This window comes from Chiloscyllium plagiosum, unplaced genomic scaffold (assembly GCF_037043375.1).
Source record: "Chiloscyllium plagiosum isolate Xiang-an unplaced genomic scaffold, Cpla_swu_hap1 HiC_scaffold_21, whole genome shotgun sequence".
NCBI classification, from domain to species: Eukaryota; Metazoa; Chordata; class Chondrichthyes; order Orectolobiformes; family Hemiscylliidae; genus Chiloscyllium; species Chiloscyllium plagiosum.
The window spans coordinates 27,754,793-27,769,937 of NW_028270159.1; the positions used below are offsets into that span (position 1 = coordinate 27,754,793).

General features: G+C 40.8%; 1 protein-coding gene across 1 annotated transcript in view; it reads right to left on the reverse strand.

Annotated features, from left to right (window-relative positions):
• Nucleotides 1-15,145, reverse strand: part of LOC122564827 (protein crumbs homolog 2-like) — a 182,181-nt gene that overhangs the window by 55,651 nt on the left and 111,385 nt on the right. The window contains exons 5-6 of the mRNA XM_043720129.2: nt 8,214-8,396; nt 3,265-3,378 (exon numbers count right to left, since the gene is read on the reverse strand). Coding sequence (XP_043576064.2) covers nt 3,265-3,378; nt 8,214-8,396 — 297 coding nt within the window. The remainder of the gene's footprint in view (nt 1-3,264; nt 3,379-8,213; nt 8,397-15,145) is intronic.

The window sequence follows — 15,145 nt, forward strand, 5'->3', positions numbered from 1 at the left end:
GTTGCAGTTTGCACCATGCTCCGTCCAGAAATTGCAAGGTAAGCACACTGCATGTGCTTCAACTTTGTAGCTATAATTGAAAGTCAAAGATGAGTAATCCTTACTAGGGTCAAGGGATCTACTGTCAATGGGGAAGGACCACCACATTCAGTCAATGGGCTTGTCTGAGTCCAGACCTAGGGATAGGCTGTTTTTTTCTTCAATGAGCTAAAGGTGAGGACTCAGTATGATGTTAATGGATGGGAGAGCATTTAGTTACAATACAAGAGCAAGAAAGATGGTTAGATCACCCCAGCGAGTGTGCAGGAAGTACAGAGAGCAGGTAGTATTAGTAAGCGGATGGTGAAGATGGTTAAAAGCCATTGAGTGGACAAGATGTATGCAAAGGTGAGAATTGAAGTCCAATGGGAAGTTTGTGCAGTGGCACAGTGAGTGAGAGTGCTGGTCCAGTGAGTGTGAGTGACAGCCCAGTGAGTGTGAATGGTGGCCCAGTGAGTGTGAGTGACAGCTCTGTGAGTATGAGTGATGGCCCAGTGAGTGTGAATAATGGCCCAGTGAGTGTGAATAGTGGCTCTGTGAGTGTGTGTGATGGCTCAGTGAGTGTGAATGACAGCTCAGTGAGTGTGAATAATAGCCCTGTGAGTGTGAGTGCTGGCCCTCTGAGGGTGAAGCAGCAGAGAAAACATTGGCACCTAGCCTTTTGGAGTACAGAAGATCACTGACCTCCTTACGTCACTCAGGACACTGCACTGACCTGGGCTGTTATCTTGGTTCAAGCTGGTTGAGACTGGTAGCGTGGCCTCCTTTGCTGGTCAGCAGGAGAAAGCATGTCCTCCTGTCCACCAACAACTCTTGGTCCCTATGGATGAGCATATCCACCAATATCATTTATTGTATCCGATGCTCCCGATGCAGTCTCCTCTACATTGGGGAGACTGGACGCTTCCTCGTAGAGCGCTTTAGGGAACATCTCTGGGACACCTGCACCAATCAACCCTGTGGCCCAACATTTCAACTCCCCCTCCCACTCAGCCGAGGACATGGAGGTCCTGGGTCTCCTTCACCGCTGCTCCCTCACCACCCGAACCCTGGAGGAAGAATGCCTCATCTTCCGCCTCGGAACACTTCAACCCCAGGGCATCAATGTGGACTTCACCAGTTTCCTCATTTCCCCTTCCCCCCCCCTCACCCCAGTTCCAAACTTCCAGCTCAGCACTGTCCCCATGATTTGTGCTACCTGCCTATCTTCCTTTCCACCCACCGCCACTCACATATTGTACTCTTTGCTACTTTCTCCCCACCCCCACCCTCCTCTCATTTAGCTCTCCACCCTGCAGGCACTCTGCCTCTATTCCTGATGAAGGGCTTTTGCCTGAAATGTCGATTTTTCTGCTCCTGGAATGCTGCCTGAACTGCTGTGCTTTTCCAGCACCACTCTAATCAAGAAGCTAACCTGCCTTTCTGGGTCATTTCCTTTGGGATAAAGGAGCAGGGCCACAATGTGAAGGCCATTCCTAGTTTGCAGTATGTGAGGCGTTGCTCTGGCAGGGTTCAAACACGATGCAGTTGCATGAACGTCTCAAGTTCCCAACCACAGTGAGCACTTCCAACATGCCTATCTCATGATTCCAGCAGACCGACAATGCATAATTACTGAGACAAAAAATAGAAGGTTATGTGAGAAATATTGTCATGGGCAATAGCAGACAAGCCTTATGAATCTCACTTGATAAAACACTGGCACAAAATGGGAAAATTCAGCCCAAAGAATTTGCAACATGCAATATTTTAATGTTAAATTTCTTGATAAAAAATAAAATAAATAAAGTGATAAAGTAATGGGACCATGGACATCAAAGGAGACATCTCATATTGTATGGGTATTAACTCATTTCAAAATGGCAGGTTGCATGTATTTCTTTTTGGACACAACATTGATTCTTGCTGTTAATTATTCTGAATTTTATCTACTGGCAAGCTGTCAAATAAAAGAATAGCATTGTAAATGTGGAAATGAATATCTCACACAATTTACCAAATGACTGCCAGTTACAAGAACACTTCTATACTTGTTCCATACTTGCTTTCAGAGACAACCTAGCTCTACACAATGATTATTTTTGTTGAGGTTTGATGCCTATGGTCCTGAGCATTAAATGAGCAGACTTCTTACCTGCAGAGTAGTATATATTTGTCCAATTTTATTTCAAGATATATATTCTGATACTAAAAAAAATCCCAATATGTATTCAATTGTTAAATTATTTAAGCTTATCCGAAGGAAATGTTTTATATGCAGACACCCTCAAGCTGTAACCAATGAAAGATGATGAACTGCATGATGTGTGCTTGTTCTAACATTTATTTGTCAGCTAAGACAATTTATTTTTCCTCTTAGTTAAACAATACAGCTACTTCTCTGAATTCATGCTGAAATCTTTATGCAGTTCTTGTACAACTGCTCCAGTAACAACACCGACTCTGAAAATTGTCCTGAATACAGTCATTTCTCCAGATTCTACACTTTGCTCAATTTGCTTTCAGATACCGAGAATAGCTTTTTGAACATATGTTAAAGTCAAAGACGGAGAATATTTCATTTCAATTTGGTGCGAAATAGGAAATTCTTTAAGTTAGATAACCTACACTATTTTAAAACTGCCACCCCTAAGGCTCTGACTATCTTGCAGAACAACATCACTTCAAAACAAAGTACAAAGCTCACTGACAGTGCTTATAATTTGTATTTATTGGTAAATTGTTCATTGTCTGACAGATGCTGAATTTTTTTCCATTTGAATTAGATTATTGTGAGGAGTGCTACATACCAGTGTGTTTTTTTTGTGTGTGTTTATTACTGGGACAAATTTTAAAACTGAATGAAGGCCTTATTGAATATTGTAGTAAGAAATCTCATCGTTTATATTTGCAAAAGCAATTACTGAATGGCTGCTCATCAAGGATAGATGTGGGTCACGGTAAGTCATATCTCATTTGAGTGGCCGGTTACAAGTGGAGAGACTAGGAGAAGAGAACTTACTTTAAACAGATGGAAAAGCATTGCAGCAGGTTTGTTATTATTTCACCTCTTGAAACTTAAGTGTTGAAAGTCTTATATTCCGACTGAACCTGTACCCAATTCTTGAGACATGCACATAAATAATGACCACACAGACCGGGAAGCATCCCACAGTTGTGTACATGTCCCTTTGTAAGGAACAAAACCCTTTGGGAAGAAATACTCTGAAACATTGGGACTATTACCTGTAAATCCAGGGGCACAATGGCACTTGAATCTATTGTTTTGATCTTCACAAGTGCCTTTATTCATACAAGGACCAGATTCACATTCATTGATGTTCACAGAACAATGTTCTCCTTTCAGAAAAAAAAAAGAATGATTGAAACTCTTGTTACATAAAAAATATTCTTAACAGTCTACAGGGTCAATTATCACCTTCACGTGACCTGAGTCAGAAATCACGTGTTGAAAATAATAGTGAAGGGTTTCATTGAACAATGTCAAACACAAAGCAGTCTAGGAATGAGCAATAAATCATTCTTATATTGGATTATTGTACCATTCTGATTATCTGTTTATTCCCTATGGAGGTAAGTTATCACCATTTGCTAAATTCCAAACTGGACAGGACAGAAATAAAATATCGAGAAAATGGTTACGTTTTGATACTTGCTTTACACCTTATTGTTAAGTGTCCAAATAATAAGAAACAGAACTGGAAGGCAAAAATAATTGTATTTGAAAAAGATAAGACTTCTGGTGTTATTTCAGAAACGTCCAGGAATCTGATTTAGAGAGAGAGAATATTCAAAAGGGGTATAATTTATTGAATGTGCTTCACCAGCATAATACAAGAATAGTGTCACTAGAATTTTCTAGAAGTGTCTTGCAAAATGGTCACCTTTGTTAGAGGCCCAGAAATCTTTTGTGTGGATTTTAGCTGCAACTACTTTAGTAGATCAGTGAAGGCTTACTTTGAACTGATTCAGTCAGAGATGACTGAAGCTATGATTTGGACAAGGCTTGTGACCAGAACCCTGAGAAATGACACTAGAAAATCAGCATTTTCAAAAAATGTCCTAAACAGTGGATACTTATTTGTACAAGTTAAGTTCCAGCCTATGGAATTTAGCACACATGTTTATTGTGGTATTATTTGAACCTGAATAATTCTCATCTCTATAAAAGATTGTAGCTGTTAGCCTGGGATTTATGCTGATAAATGGACTATTTCAGCCCATTTGTTGTCAATATGAACTACATTTATTAATTGTTACATAATGTTGCCTTGGCACCGTTGTTAGGACCATGTGATGAAGGTGACCGTGAATGTTGAATGAAAATATTCTGGTTTGGAGCAAGTTGTAATGATCTGGAATTCACTGCCTGAAGAGTGGTAGAATCAAATTCAAAATTTACTTTCCATAAGGATTAGATATGCACTTGAACAGGAAAGCTTTGCTGGGCTATATGAAAGGAGCAGGAGTATGGAATGATTGGATAATTCCTTCAAAGATCCAACACAGGTATGATGGGCTGAATAACGTTCTCCTGTGCTGTATCTTTCTACAACTTCAGGATTCTAATTTTGGTCATTTCATCCCCAGAATAGGTCAATCTTTATGCTAGCTTAGTGCTCTTGCTGTGAGACACTGTATGGGGAAAATACAGCATTGTATCTAAGAAAGTAAGGTGTATTGTTTTTGCTGAGTTGAAAAAGGGATAGATCATTGTCCTTCCTTAAAATTCTGCGCTTTTAAAATTAATTTCCTAAAATATCAGATGGACAACATTCAGGTGTTAAAATATGTAAACTTGATTCATGTTCAGTGGGCAAATTAATAAACAATTTATAGAATGCCTATTTACATCACAAATAGAATACACAACTCACTATTAGTGAAATCATGGATAATTTTGAAAGGTTTTGATTTTGAAGAAGATAACACTGTTCTGGTATTTAAAGCTGGAAGTAGAAGTTTTATATTTGATAACAGATAAACTGCTTCTGACCAGCAATAATCCAAAAGGTTTTAATCCAAATAGTTGTTCCCTTTACCAGGCATTAAAAATAAACCACATACCACATATACTTAAATAGTTGGTCTCACATAAAGATCAACCCTCAAAAAAATCCATGCTCCTTCTTATTAGCATCTGCTGGATATTGAAGTGAAACTCATTCTGTTGTAAACCTAATCTTTTGAGTGTTCAGCTCCTCATGACTGGGTGCATCAGCACGTGTTGTCAAAGTTCCCACCTCATTGCTACATGTTGTGTTCCCATCCATCCTACCCTCTAATATGACAGTACGGCATCATGAAGGAACGGCAGATGCATAGCTGTTATCCCAGCTGATGATAATGGTGGACAGATCTGATTTCAGACTGAAACCTGACTTAAGTATTATTTTGGGAATTTGATAACTGTGGTGGTCAGTGATTGAACATATTCACACAGGCTGTCAAAGTAATTTTAACAAAAGAACTGTTGTACAAAACAAAGTTATATATATAGAAGATTTTGAAAGATCTTATCATAAACAGCAAAAGAATGATTTAGCCCCTTTTCTCAGCAACATCTTTTACAGTCGTTCAATTCCAATGAAGTATCAGTTCTATCTTCATTTTATCCACAATGATTAGATCACAAGTATCTCCTTTCAATGACTTTCTGCATATTCCCCAGATGTGATTCTGACCATTACTGTTTCTTCCTGAGATACACAGACAATCCAACTCATTGATTTTGACTACTTTGGAATGGCTAAAACAGTTCTGATGACCTAAAAACTTCCACAAACTGATAACCATCTTTCTGCTGGAATGGGTTTTTTCTTCTGAACTTTACCTGCTTGTGGTTATCTGTCTTTTCTGTAGGTCATAAAAATTTCATTTAGTAGACACATGAACAATTATCTCACCAGGTAACAACCAGTTATGTAACATGTTCTCTTGGAAAGGATGTTTTGAACTATCTGTTCAAAATGACTATGACATTTTCTTTATAAAAAATCAGACCTCCCATCTCTGACTATCAAAATCTATTTTAAAGTCTAACCTCTCAAAATAATAATATAACAAGCTTTAATTATGCAGCTCAGTTCAAATTAATTTTGTTGAGGTTGCAAGGTTGCAGCTAGAGATTTCAGAACATGAAATAAGAGCATTACAGATTGGGGAAAGCTCTCTGCACAGGTCAGGCAGAAGTCTAAGAATAAACACACAAAACAGAGGAGAACCTTGCATGTGGTCATGTTTGGAAATGGGGTCACAAAACCCTCAATGTTGTTGCTTTCAGGTTTCATTCTTTGTAGATCATATTGTCTTTGACCTACAAAGAATGAAACCTGAAAGCAACAACACCTCCAGATTCTATGGACTACCTAAAGTGCACAAACCAGACATCCCACTCAGACCCATAGTATCACTACCAGGGATACCATCACACAAACTAGCTAAAGAACTACAGCAAAAACTGAAACACCAGATCAGCAGATCCAGACACTCCATACAATCAACATAGGAATTCTTGGACACCATCAGAAATATACACATAGACAAGGAAGAAACTATGGTCTCATTCGACGTAACGGCCCTGTTCACCTCTATCGACAAAACCCTAGCCAGAGAAACAATAGCCAACCTGCTGGACATACAGAACAGACAACAGGACGTTGAACCTATCAACAAAGACGGCATACTTAAACTACTGGACTTGTGCCTCACAACACACTTCACATTCAACAACCAAATATATGAACAAATCAACGGCACACCATGGGCTCACCCATCTCTGGACTCATAGCAGAAGCGGTAATGCAAAGGTTAGAACAAACAGTCTTACCGCAAATTCAACCCAAACTCTGGGTCAGATATGTGGATGAGACCTTTGTAATCGTTAAAAACACAGAAATAGAGAACATACACCGGATCATCAACGCCACACTCACAGGAATCCGATTCACTAGAGAGGAAGAAAAAGACAACCAACTCCCATTCCCAGACGTGATGGTACAGAGAACACCGAACGGAGAATTCACCACAAAGGTATACGAAAGCAACCACCCCAACACACACAAAAGAAGTTGCGTGAAGACACTATTCAAAAGGGCCACAACACCAGAACTGCAAAAAGAGGAAGAAGAACACCTATACAATGTATTCGCCAAAAACAGATACCCGCGCTATTTCATCAACAGATGCCTAAGGGAAAGACAACAGAACGAGGACATGCCACAACCCAAAGGACTAGCCACACTACCATACATCAAGAGCATTTCCGAACTGACAGCCAGACTACTGCGACCACTAGGACTCATAACAGCGCACTAACCAACAGCCACTCTCAGACAACAACTCACCAGAACGAAGGACCCGATACCCAGCATGAGCAAAACCAATGTAGTGTACAAAATCCCATGCAAGGACTGCACAAAACACCACATAGGACAAACAGGAAGACAGCTAACGATCTGCATCCATGAACACCAACTAGCCACAAAACGACACGACCAGCTATCCTTAGTAGCCACACACGCAGATGACAAGCAACATGAATTCGACTGGGACATCACTACTATTATAGGACAAGCCAAACAGAGAACAGCCAGGGAATTCCTAGAGGCATGGCACTCATCCACAGATTCAATCAATAAGCATATCGATCTGGACCCAATATACCGACCACTGCAGCGGAGAGCTGGAACTGACAACCGGAAGCGGCAGATTCAAACCACTACAAATGCCGGAGGAAAGATCACAGAAGCGCTTCACAGGAGGCTCCCAAGCACTGAGGATGTCACCTAGACAGGGGACGAAACGTCTGCAACACAAATTCCCAGCTCGGCGAACAGAACCACAACAACGAGCACCCGAGCTACAAATCTTCTCACAAACTTTGAATATGAATTTGTACGGTATAAAACTGCCAACATACATTCTTTAAGTTCCTCTAGAATGTTTAGGAGCGTTAGTAATGAAAGGCACCATTACCGCTATTCAATATTTTCACCACAACCTCTAAGAAGAGGCATCAAGAGTTGAATATTAAAATCAATGCCCCCTTGGGAAGCAAATTAATTTGCAATTTCCATTGTAGTGAGTGTCTGCAGGGAGCTGGCTGTATTTTTTGTATTCTACACCATTTCTAAATCTGAAATCGTCATTTTAGGTTTCAAGTTTAGGCTGACCTGCAAAGCCACTTCGACAAAGACAAATATAGCCAGATGCATCAGCATAACTGAAAGTGAGTTTGAATTGTGAGAGATGGCCGTAATACTTTTGAGTGGAGCGTTCCAAACATGTGCCATTATTTAAACAAGGCTTCATTGCACATTCATCGATATCAACTTCACAGTACGATCCAGTGTAACCTGTTGGAATGGAAACAAACCACAAACTTCAGATCTTTGTATTATAATGATTCACAACTTTCAATGAATTAAGGCCCCGAGAGGATTAATCCAAGCACTGTGACCAGCTTGAAACATTATTCATTTTAGCACCCTGAAAACAGCACTAAAGAAATATTATTTGCACAACAATAAACAGCAGTGGTAAAGAAATGTGACTGTTTGGCGCATTAGCATTAAGTCCCTCACTACAAATGAGACAAACAGGAGGTTAGAGAAATGAGAATGGAGATAGAAGCATGAAAGCCCATTCATTTTATCATAAATATCTTGGGTTCTCTCTTGCATCCATCTATCAAAACGCATAGTGATCTTAGTAAGGAGCATGGTGTTTTGAGCAAGATGGAAGCAGTGCACTGTCTTTTTCTAGTGCCTGTAATCCATAGGTTGCAACATAAATGTCATTACTTTATCTGATTGTCAATGTGACTGGTTGTATGCTTTCTTTCTATTTGACTTAAAAGATAAATATCCAAACAGTTTATTTAATTATTGACTCATCATAAACAAAACTTATTAAATGATTATGCAAAACTGGTTAACACGCAAAATTTGGAATATTTAAATATAAATGCCTATCCGTAAATAGCCCAAAACGCATGAACAAAAAAGTCCATATAGACCACATCTACCACTGCCTTCATCAATCTACCCTGCTACCTCTTCAAACTCAACCAAGTTAGTGAGACTCGGTTTCCCATGCACAAAGCCATGTTGAATATTTCTAATCAGTCCCTGCCTTTCCAAATGCACGTAAATTTTGTTCATCAGAATCCCCTCCAACAAAATATCCACCACTGACATCAAGCTCTTCGGTCTATAGTTCCCTGGCTTTTCCTTACCACCTCTCTTAAATGACTGAGACTGCCATAGTGTTATGGGTTCAGATGGAGAGGAATTTGTTAAGTGCATACAATAACTTTTATTCAATATCTGGATATACCTACCACAAAAAGAGCCCCAAAATATGACCTTCACCTAGGAAATAAGGCAGGGCAAGTGACTGAGTTGTCGGTGTGGAAGTACTTTGGGGCAAGTGTGTTGAAGGTGTTAGGCTTTCAAATGTTGATTGGGGGGTGGCTGTTCACAGGCAAATGGACGGCTGGAATGTGGGAGGCCTTTAAAAATGAAATAACAAAAGTCCAAAGGCAGTGTAATCCTATTAGTGCAAAGAGTAAGGCTGGTATGTATGGGGAATGCCGAGTACAACAGGACCTTTTTAGATGGGCTGATGGGCCGAGGAGTGGTAGATGCACAGTTTAATATATAGCTGCCACTCCTTTATTTAGCTGCTAATGCATTTCTACAGCTATACAGAGGAACCTCAATTATCCAAATATCAATTATCCGAATTTCAGATTATTCAAAGGGGATCTCAAGGTGCCAATAGAAAAACTATGTCAAAGAGCTACTTCAACCCTGATCCGTGTCTTTTGTTTACAGGTACAATGATTAAAAACAAACTCGGCTCACCGAAATGCTGCCGAGAACAGTCCTGGACAGTCCAGGTACTGTCTCTAAATGACTGACCTCCCGCCCTCTCTCCCCCCACACTTACCCTGGAGTTCTACACAGGGGTGAACCCTAAACCCCCCTTTCCCAGATAATCTCTCCATCATTATCCTGTACAGGGCAGAGGTAGAAACTGTCAAAAAGTTGCAGTAAAGTATGTGTGTATGTATATGCGCTATTTGGAGGCTTACACTACAAAGACAGCAACAGCCTTACCGTTGGTATACAGTCCAGCTGCCCTTGGTGGGGGTGCGAGAGGGAGGGGTCAGGTGGGGGTGGGGTGTGGGCAGGCAGGGTTGAGGGCAGGTGGAGAGCTGGGGGCAGGGACTCACACGCAGTGTGCTGCTGCTGCCTAGTCTCCTGAACGGGGAGTAGATTTCACAGAAAACTCCAAGCCCCAGAGGAAATCAATTAACCGAATAATCAATTATCCAAACAAAATAGTGCCCGCCTATCTTGTTCAGATAATTGAGGTTCCTCTGTATGCCTTACTTCATCTTCGGATAATTAGATCATTTAAACAAAGCTATACTCTTGACAAAGAATTGACAATTATGTTGTTCAATGCAGTGTAAACAATCTTTAAGCAATAAAGCAGTAGTAGCAAACTCCACATCAAAATTTTAACTTGAATTTTTGAAGGCTCAAGGGCTATGATCAAGATATGAAAATCTTTCCCTGCAGCCATGACAAACATATGCCTCAGAGCTGTTAGCAACCCCATTCCCTGGTCTTCCACCAAAGAATATCTTTTTTTGGCATTTTAGAAAAGTGTTTCACTGGTTTATTTATGGTTGACTTATCATAGAACGTCTCATCTTCCGCCTCGGAACACTTCAACTCCAGGGCATCAATGTGGACTTCACCAGTTTTCTCATTTCCCCTCCCCCCACCTTACCCCAATTCCAACCATCCAGCTCAGCACCGCCCTCTTGAACTGTCCTACCTGTCAATCTTCCTTCCCACCTATCCACTCCACCCTCCTCTCTGACCTATCACCTTCATCCCCACCTCCATCCACCTATTGTACTCTTAAATACCTCCCCCTAGTCCCACCCCCCCTCCCATTTATCTCTCCACCCCAGTGGTTCCCTGCCTCATTCCTGATGAAGGGCTTTTGCCCGAAGTGTCGATTTTCCTGCTCCTTGGATGCTGCCTGACCTGCTGTGCTTTTCCAGCACCACTCTAATCTAGACTCTGATCCCCAGCATCTGCAGTCCGCACTTTTGCCTCATCACAGAACTGTACCTACCCTAACTCACTAGTATCAAGTTAAAAATCTCACAGGTTGTAGTCCAATAGGTTTATTTGGAAGCATTAGCTTTCAGAGCACTTTTAGAATGGGTTTCAGATTTCAACTCATTAATATGTAATTCCTAGAAACTTTTTAAAGTCACCTTCCTGAAATAACTTAAGGTTTTATAACAAAAAGTGGCAATAGGTGTCACCCGTAACCCATTCTAAAAGATGAAAGACTTAACAATCCAGGTTTGTTCAATATGTCATTTCAGTTGTATGACACCGTAATCTTTTTCTATAAATTCTGTGTCTTATGTTCTTATTCTCCACAACCACCTGATGAAGGAACAGTGCTCAGAAAGCTCGTGCTTCCAAATATACCTGTTGGACTATAACCTGGTGTTTTTTTCCTGATTTTTACTTTTGTCTACCCCAGTTTAATGTCATTTTCACTATCACTTTCACCCTGATGGGCCTTACTACTTGACATACCTATACATGCTTATCAATCTCTTGGTGCTGGTATTGTTTCAATATATGACACCGTCAATGCTTTTGCTGATAATCTGGGATGTCAATCAAATGAGGTTCCTTCACCAATCCTTGTAACTACTTTATATGGACCACGGACCCATGGTTTTCTTTGTAAAAGCAATACTAAAATCTCATCCCCTCTTGAAATATTCAGGATTAGATTAGATTAGATTCCCTACAATGTGGAAACAGGCCCTTCAGCCCAACAAGTCCACACTGAACCTTCAAAGAGCAACCCACCCAGACCCGATTCAGCACCCATTTGTGATGTTCTGAAGTGTTCTTGCATAGAACACTCGACTCTACTTTACAGACTCCTTTAAACTGCTTCCAGAATGCAGATACAGAGGAATTACTCATCAGTTCCAGAAAACTCTTTTCTAAAATTAGTTTTAGAGGATCACTTATCTCATGCCCATAAACTAGCTTAAAAAATACAGTGAAACCAGTCAACTCATTAGAGAATCTCTGGCAAATAATAGAAACACTAACCACTTGGCCCAATCAGGAGGACATTCATGATAGTATGTTGCAATCATTATTTTCAGTGTTTGGTGGGACCTTTCATTACAGCTGGGGGTAGTATGCTACATATTTAATCTTCATTCACAATAATCATAACCCTCTGGAAAATTCTCGACCTAACATTGGGACCTTGATCCAACTGCATCTCCATCCATAACCTCAATTGAGTGAAAAACTGGGTTAACTTCTCCATCACAAACTTAGCAGTGATTGTTCTCAAGAATAGAGCCCCTGGGAGTTGAGTGATCATATCTATAATTGTAAGCGCTTGCTAGTGTCCCATTTTTGTTTGTGGTAAAGGTTTGATACAATCTACCACTCACACCTTGCTACGTGGTTTTCCAAAAAAGGTATGGGAATGAGAGGTGCCCGATTGATTGTGTGTTGTGGTTTTCTCACCACCTTGTACGTATGGAACATTTTACAAAAGAATACCATGTCCTTTTGAAGATCCGACCAGTAAAAACGTTGGCTTATATATGTTTGGGTCATCCAGATCTCCACATGTCCAACATAGAAATTCAACAAGTTATCCTCAATATTTATGGATGAACTCTGCCCGCCAACCTGCTTTAGAATCAGTGTCATAGAGGTGTACAGCACGACCCTTTGGTCCAACCCATCCATGCTGACCAGATGTCCTAAATTAATCTAGTCCCATTTGCCAGCACTTGGCCCATATTGCTCTAAACCCTTCCTATTTATATATCAACCCAGATGCCTTTTAAATGTTATAATTGTACCAGCGTCCACCATTTCCTCTGGCAGCTCATTCCACACATGTACTACACTTTGCATGAAACATTACCCCTTGGGTCCCATTTAAATCTCTCCCCCCTCACCATAAATCTATGCCCTCTCGTTCTGGACTCTCTCAACCCAAGGAAAATACATTGCCTATTTATCCTATCCATGACCCTCCTGATTTTATAAACCTCTATAAAGGTCACACCTCAGCCTTCGGCCCTCCAGGGAAAACAGCCCCAGCCTCATCAGCCTCTCCCAACAGCTCAAACTCTCCAACCCTGGCAACATATTTGGAAATCTTTTCCGAACCCTTTCAAGCTTCACAACATTCTTCCGAGAGGAGAGAGGCCAGAATTGCACGCAATTTCCAAAAGTGGCCTAACCAGTGTATGTATAGCCACAACATGACCTCCTAGTTCCTGTACTCAATACTCTGACCAACAAAGGAAAACACACTAAATGCTTTCTTCACTATCTTATCTACCTGAGACTCCACTTTCAAGGAACTATTAACCTGCACTCTTTGTTCAGCAACACTCCCCAGGACCTTATCATTAGGTGTATAAGGCCTGCCCTGGTTTGCCTTTCCAAAATGCAACACCTCACACTTATCTAAATTAAACTCTGTCTGCCACTCCCTGGCCTATTGTCTCATCTGATCAAGATCTCGTCGTAATCTGAGATAACCTTCTTCTCTGTCCACTGCACTTCCAATTTTGGTGTCATCTGTAAACTTACTAACCATATCTCCTGTGTTCACATCCAGATCATTTATTCAAATGATGAAAAATAGTGGACCCAGCATCGATCCTTGTGGCACACCACTGGTCACAGGCCTCTAGTCTGAAAAGCAACTCTCCACCGCCACCCTCTGTCTTCTACCTTTGAGTTAGTTCTGAGTCCAAGTGGCTAGTTCTCCCTGTATTCCATGTGATCTAATCTTGCTAATCAGTCCACCATGAGGAACCTTGTTGAACACCTTACGTTGATATAGATCATGTCCACTGCTCTGCCTTCATCAATCCTCTTCGTTACTTCTTCAAAGATTGAATCAAGTTAGTGAGACAGGATAACCACGAACAAAGTCATGTTGACTGTCCCTAATCAGTCCTTGCCTTTCCAAATACATGTAAATCCTGCCCTCAGGATTCCCTGCAACAACTTGCCCACCACCGATGTCAAGGTCACTGGTCTATAGTTCCCTAGCTTTTCCTTATCATCTTTCTTAAATAGTGGCAACACGTTAGCTAACCTCCAGTCTTCCGGCACCTCACCTATGACTATCGATGATAGAAATACCTCAGCAAGGGGTCCATCAATCATTTCTCTAGCTTCCCACAGAGCACAAGGGTACACCTGATCAGGACCTGGGAATTTATCCACCTTTCTGCATTTTAAGACATCCAGCATCTCTTTCTCTTTAATATGGACATTTTTCAAGATGTCACCATCTATTTCCCACATTCTGTATCTTCCATGTCCGTCTCCACAGTAAACACTGATGCAAAATACTTGTTTAGTATCTCCCCCATCTCTTGCTATTCCACACATAGGCTGTCTTGCTGATCTTTGAGGGATCCTATTCTCTCCCTAGTTAGCCTTTGTCCTTAATGTATTTGTAAGGATTCTTCTTAATTCTATTTGCCAAAGCTATCTCATGTTCCCTTTTTGCCCTCCTGGTTTCCCTCTTAAGTATACTCCTACTGCCTTCTACTCTTCTAAGGATTCACTCGATCTATCTTGTCTATACCTGACATATGTTTCCTTCTTTTTCTTAACCAAAACCTCAATTTCTCCGGTCATCCAACATTCCCTATATCTACCAGCCTTGCCTTTCACCGTAACAAGAACATATTGTCTCTGGACTCTCGTTATTTCATTTTTGAAGGCTTCCCATTTTCCAGCCATCTCTATACCTGCGAACATCCACCCCCAATCAACTTTTGAAAGTTCTTGCCTAATACCGTCAAAATTGGCCTTCCTCCAATTTAGAACTTCAACTTTTAGATCGGGTCTATCTTTTTCCATTACTATATTAAAACTAATAGTTGCTGGCCCCAAAGTGCTCCCCCACTGACACCTCAGTCACCTGCCCTGCCTTATTTCCCAAGAGTAGGTCAAGGTTTGCACCTTCTCTAGTAGGTACATCCACA